This window comes from Triticum aestivum, chromosome 7D (assembly GCF_018294505.1).
Source record: "Triticum aestivum cultivar Chinese Spring chromosome 7D, IWGSC CS RefSeq v2.1, whole genome shotgun sequence".
NCBI lineage: Eukaryota > Viridiplantae > Streptophyta > Magnoliopsida > Poales > Poaceae > Triticum > Triticum aestivum.
The window spans coordinates 76,116,294-76,123,051 of NC_057814.1; the positions used below are offsets into that span (position 1 = coordinate 76,116,294).

At 46.5% G+C, this 6,758-nt stretch overlaps 1 protein-coding gene across 1 annotated transcript; it reads left to right on the top strand.

Moving 5' to 3' along the window:
* Nucleotides 1-2,933: 2,933 nt before the first annotated feature.
* On the top strand, nt 2,934-6,107 carry LOC123166886 (uncharacterized). Its single transcript, XM_044584694.1, has 3 exons — nt 2,934-3,992; nt 4,195-4,522; nt 5,679-6,107. The coding sequence occupies exons 1-3, from the start codon at nt 2,973-2,975 to the stop codon at nt 5,717-5,719; spliced, it is 1,389 nt and encodes a 462-aa protein (XP_044440629.1). The 5' UTR covers nt 2,934-2,972; the 3' UTR covers nt 5,720-6,107.
* Nucleotides 6,108-6,758: the final 651 nt, after the last annotated feature.

Genomic DNA, 6,758 nt, shown 5'->3' on the forward strand with positions numbered 1-6,758 from the left:
TATTCACACAAGTATTATGTTTCCGGTTAATACAATTATAGCATGAATAATAAACATTTATCATGATATAAGGAAATAAATAATAACTTTATTATTGCCTCTAGGGCATATTTCCTTCAGTATTTTCTCGAGAGAAGCCATTAGTGAAATCTACGGCCCCGGGGTCTATTTTCTCATCATATATCTTCAGATCTATTTTGCTATTTGCCTTTTTATTTATTTGCATCTTTTTTTCCAGATCTATATTATCGGAAACCCTAAAATATCTCGTTGAATTTTATTTGCCTTTATTCTATTTGCATCTACTAATCTATCACTTTACCAATCTTTTACCCAGGAGGGATTGACAACCCCTCTTTTGCGTCGGGTTGCAAGTATTTGTTCTTTGTGTGCAGGTACCGTTTACATAGTGTTGCTTGGTTCTCCTACTGGTTCGATAACCTTGGTTTCATAACTCTACCTTCGTTGTACTGCATCATCCCTTACTCCTTGGGGAAAACACTGACACAGATACAATACATCAAGAAAGGATCAAGCATCGGTGGGGTGTCTCCTGTTAGAGGAAGCTTCAACAACATGTGTGCATGTATAGGCGAGGCGTCATCAAATAATGATGGTGACATCCTCTCAACGATTGAGATTACTCGAGGGGGGGGGTCAAATCGTCGAAGTCAGCACTCGCATGTGCTCTAGCTTTGCCATGCCCTTGAGTATCCCCTTGTTATGGTCAAGGTCGGGGTCAAAGTCCATGGCAAAGGGGTGGTCCTACATAGAGGAGAATGGTTAATAACCCCACCCGTTATAACAAAAGGGGTGATGGAAGTTTGACCATTGTTCAGTGCAGACCCGAAAGAACGCCTCAATCTCAAATTTGAAAGAACGCTTCAACCTTAGGCACACCCTAGTCCAATAGTGACACATTTTACCATAATGCAAATGAAATTGACATTAAATGTAGTAATGATGATTAGAAATGCATGATATATGAGAAAAATTATCTTATGACATAGTGACACAAAATGCACGTATAGGCTAGGACCGATTGAGATTCGGGAGTCACTCAATGGTTGTGCTCAAACCTGTTGATGGCCTCGTAGGCGCGCCACTGCTCATCCCCCCTCGTTGTTGCCCTCGCTAGGTGTTTCCCTACAACAAAAGATCCTCATAAGAAACGAGAGATTCAACCAAGTGAACTCTGCGAAGCCTCCAGTGCCATTAAGGATGAAACCTAGCTAAATACTACTCCCTCCATCTGATTTTATTGGGCCAAAGAGTTGAAACACAAAGACCCAAAAGGTGCACGCGGACAGATAATTGGGAAGTAAATCTAATAATTGTGCTCCTTAATGTTCTTGACTTATTATCCTATTAACTAAACTACACCCACAACAGCTACCATACACATGCAGCTTGGATTCTTCCGATTAGGAAAGCGCATGTGTGGGCTTTCCATCAAGTGGCGTAGGAATCGACTGGTCGAAGAAATAACTAACAGATTATTAATGGAACGACCTAAAAAGGTACAACGTTTGGTGGTCCTTCGACCCAATAATCCTGGACATAGGGAGTACGATTCTACATGAATAGGTGGGGTCCACATCCTACTTGTCATCAACTAAGGCTGGTGAGAAGAGGCGAGGAGCCGATAGGTGGAGATACGTAGGGGTCTAGGGGAGTAAGAGGAAACATGGCGGAATGAACATGTAAGGAAAATGTAGTATCTGGTAGTACCAGTTTAGGAGTGTAGACTGGAGAACGCAGGTTGGGCCTTAGGGTCTTCTTCGTATTTTTCATTTTTCATTTTGGTCTATCTATGAAGGTTAGCTAACTATTGTACTAAGTTACATGAATATGTGGGATCCTTACCCTACTCGTCGTCGGCTTAGGATGGAGAGAAATGGGGAGGGGCCAAAGGATGAAGATCTGGAAGGAGGCAGGGGAGGAAATGGGAGTGGAGGGAACGAGAGTATTCAATAAAAGTCTAGCAGCATATACTACAATACACCACACAAGTTGGGTCTTAGGATCTTCTTTGTATTCTTTTTTGTTTTTAGCGAATCCATTGCTTTCCTTAGCATATGAATACACTCCCCCCCCACAAGAATGGTCTCATTTACCTCTCATCCCTCCTTCTCTTGGGAGTCACCCATAGATATATCTGACTCCTCTCTCCTCCAGTTGCAGAAGAGGAGGTTGGAGTACATAGTAAGTCTATGGCTAGGTCTAGGTTTGCTCATGTGGCATCTGGTGTTATACTACCATGGAACTTCACTCCTCTTCTTGCGAGCGGTATCGGGTGGTTGCCTCGTTCTTCTTCCGGTCGGCTTCAATGATAAGAGCTTCTCTAGTAAGCAGTGGCGGAGCTTGAGCCGAAATCATGGGGGTGCCATGGGTTGGGGGGGGGCAAACATAATTCCTTTTGGATGATTTTTGGTGGATAAATAGGACCAATACTAAGGTACATACAAAAAATTCTTATGAGATAGGGGGAGGGGGGCATGGCCCAAGTTGGCCCCCACCAAGCTCCACCACTACTAGGTAAGCTCGTAAGTCTAGGAAAGCGGGCTAATATAGATTCGTCATTCCTTTTTCACCGTCGTCGTGGGAAAGGAAGAACAGAGGGATTTGCGTTTTGGCTCGGTTCTGGAGCATTATGGAGTGACATGGATTTGCTTTGTGTGTATTTGATCACTACAACGTCTTTGAGCACCGAAGTTGAAGAGCAAGTTAACACATGTCTCTAATGTGCTTGTCGGCTTGTTTGGTTTGATTGCCACCTATGGGTCAGCCTATCGCCGATCCCCTCTGCAACCATTTTCAACATACCCAGATGTCTCTTTTCTTTGCTATACTCCCTTGTATCATCTTTGGGAGTCATGTCAACAAATTTAAAGGACTTACTTGTAATTTTTTATTTTTTGGGGGCACAACTGCCCCCCTCCACGGTCCACACACACTCCTGAAAATCAATCATGGAAAGCCGTTGCGCGAGCAGAGGGGAGCAGCGCACACCAGGTCACAAACACTCTCAGGATTCAGAAATCCAGCTGCAAGCAACAGAAATTAGCGAGATCACGCACGCCATGGCAGCTTTGTTGGATCTCATGCTGGTTCGCTCGTCGCCATCGCCTCGCTTGGTTGTTGCTCCACAGGCGTGCGCCGCACCGGTGGCCGGGGCGCCCGGGGAAGGAGAGGGAGCAATGCCGCCGGCCGTTCCGTGCCTCCGCGCCGTCGTGCTGCGGGAGGCGTTGAGGGAGCGGCTCGCCGGCGAATGGGAGGAGCGGCGCCGCCGACCACGGCCGCCCCCGCTGCATCTTCGCGTGGGCCAGTGCGGGAGGAACAGAAAGAGGAAGTGGGCCGGGCCGAGAAGACGGCCCTCAACTCCACCTTCTGCCCAAAGCCCGAGGGTAACCGCCTCACCCAACAAGGCGCGCTTCTCCTCTTCTCCCCGTCGCCGGAGCGCCTACGAGAAATCATTCATCCTCTCTGCCTCTCCAGCGATGGATCAGTTCCACGACAGGCATCACGTGCGGCTGCGGAGCTGCGTGCTCCGCACGTACCTCCACGCCGACCACGACGGGGAGCGCGTCTCCCTCAGCCGGCGCCGTGACTCGCTGAACACGGCGTGGGTGGTGCACATCCACCAACGCGCCGACGGCCCGTACCTGCTCCTCCACAGCGCCGCCTACGGCCACTACCTCGGCACCACGTTCAAGCCGGCGCCGCTCGGCCACCACGGCTGCCGCACCGAGCAGCGCGACTACGACGACGAGCCGGACTTGATGGCCGTCATGTGGAAGGCCGCCAGGGCGGGCGTCCGTGACATCATCCTGCTCCGCGACGTCGCCGGCCGCTACCTCCGCGCCAATGACAGGTACCTCCCCTGGAACACCGGGGTGACCGTCGACAACAAGGTCAGCGCCCTGATGTACTGGACCGTCGAGCACATCCCCGACAGAGACGGTCCGCCTGGCCTTCCAGGCCCGATCCACGTGAGTTCGCCATGACCCTGCTTCTTGAATCTTGATAACTCTCAAATTGCTTCTTGAATCAATTGAGTTTTGGGGGTTGCGAATTGTGTTCCATTCGCCGGAGAGAAATTATTGGTTCTGTTCTCCCCAAATTTTGCGATTCCTGAGACCTTCTTTGATCTCTTGAACCTAACCATGGTGGTTCTTTTGGACTCAACTGCAGACCCCCAGCCCCGGATACCACTCCCTCATGCTCTGGCGCAACCCGGTGGTGTCACGGCTGATCCGGTTCATGCTGTCCGATCCCAACGGCCCCATCTACACCCAGCACTGCTGGACCACGCTGCGGTTCAGGGGGAGGTCCGTGTTCCACCTGAGGGACGAGCTGGCCAGGCGCATCGCCTTCGTCCTCGACGGGCGTCAGTCCTTCGACCTCGTAATGTGCGTCCGAGCGGGCCGCCGGGGGCGTCTGACCCCACTCGTCATCGACCTGCCCAGCAGCGGCTACGGCGAGACCCTCTGGATTGTCGTCTTCATGTCCGGGACCCCAGGTGAGAGACACTCTCCATGTCCCAACTTCCTAATGATCTCCTTCGTAAATCGTAATGGTGGCAACAAGTGAACCGGTAGTCTTGACTGAATTTGCTATGCACGATGTACAGATTTTGGTGTAGATGCTATGATGCGTGTCCATGATCTTTTAGTCTTGACTGCATTTTGAACCAGTTTGCTGAAAATGTTATAATCCGAGGAAAAGTTTACTGAAATTGTTGTAGTCTAAAAAACAGTTAACTGAAACTGCTGTAGTCTGAAACTGTCAGGAGTTGGTAATTGTCTGCAACTGTTGTAGTCTTGTAGACAAGTGAAAGATGATTACACACAACCTTGGTATGGAAAGCATTGATTTCATACTACTCTCCTCGATTCAGATAATGCAGTACCTCCATTTGATACTATTTTTTGCCATCAGTAAAAAAGAATTGTGTAAAGCCATTGAAAATTATGGAACTTAAAAAAGCCAAATCAGCTCATTAATCTCTATTTAGACTTAGCATAGAAGAGGATATATCCGTTTGAGTTTGCCTATTTTACTTGGGCTTAATAACCTCTGAACAAAATTCAGGTTCCCACAATACTAAATTAAATCTAGTTTCTACAAACCATATTGTTTCCAGGTTTTGCACCTGAGCTATATTTCTAGTCTTGTCCTTTTTTTTTGTAAAACTCTGAGATTTGGATTGCTGATCTGCTTCCTACAAATATTGTTTGGCCAGAAATGTGTTGGTGTTCTTGAAATCTTTTATTGCACAATGCACAGATATTTGAACTCTTACTTAGTGTAGTCGTAATCTGATCCTTCTTGGAAAAAAGATTTTATGATCGGTTTTGTTAGGACTTTGACTTGTATGAAAAGTAAAAGTAGCTGAATGGAAATAGTACTAGGTGCCAAGTGGATTTATCAGTCTGTGCACACATGGCAAAACGTGGTCTGAAGCTAGTAGAAGCTACTGGTTCCACATTACTGTTCTTGATTCAGATAATTCAGTTTGTCCATTTCGTAAAGTTTGCGCTAGTTGAAAAGGCAAACCATTTTGTAACATTTGCCGCTTAGTTCCTTGCACATTATATTGTTTCAGGTTTTGTCCTGTTGATCTTGTTTGTTATTTGGTCTTCCGTCTAACTGACTCATTATTTCTGCTATTTCAGCTTATAACGCACTGCGACACCCGGATGTCGATGCAGAGTAGAGAAAGATCAGAGCAGGAGTCCTGTCAGTTCACCTCTTCAGAAGTTTCACCGCCTCAGACATTATGACAGCAGAACTGGACCCGTACTTTTGCCTGTTGATAGATATAGGTTCAGAAAACTCAGCAGCTCCCGTGTTTCTTTTGCTAGCTAAAACTTGCTCCGTTCTCTCGACAGGATAGGGCGAACCTGTCAGTTTTGGCCTTGCGGTTCTATGATTCAGAACTGCTCAAAGCGTTGTGGCCAGTGGTTTTAGTAGTCGTCAGGGTCTCGCTCTTCTGCAATTCATTCATCTCTATGATATGTGGTTGGTACTTGCAATGAGTTGATCTTGCATTTCTTTTGGATGATGGATGCACTTCGTATAAATGAAAATTGCAGTGTTCTTGCCAATAATCCTGTCTTTCTATTAGGCCATTGAGCTGGTGATTCAGAAATGCAAAACGTAGTGGGTTTGAGCTGGTGATGGTGCTTGTAGTTGTGCTGTTTTGAGTTTTGGCCAAGGAGCATGAAAAGGAATTTGTCTCGTGTGCCGAGCATCCGAGTTCTGAACTGCACCTGTACCCCAAGTGCTCCTTTTATGATTTTGAACTTGATTGAACAACCTGCCATTCCTTTGTAAATTCTGTACTGTATTTTTTTTTCAATTTGTGTGTACATCTAGAGGTTGCTTGGCCGATTGCTAGCTCTGTGCACTGATGTGCCATTCCGGAGTCAGTTTCTTGTCACAAGGAACACTATGATGTTGATTCATAAATATATTCATAGTCACAAATTGATGATGATTAACTGCCAGCCCAACTGGAATCATAAAATGGACTGCACATATAAACTAGTATTGGGCACTCAGATTCAAAGAAGAAATTGCAAAGTTCTTTTGGATTCTTGTTTATAAGATAACAATGGTCAACCATTAGTCCTAGTCTCTTTCTTCTGTCCTGCCTTGTACCAAATGCTCAGGGATCCTATCGTGTATTGTATTGTAGTGGGAATGTCGCAATTATTATTGTATTGTATTGTATTGTCCCCCTGTAGTTTGTA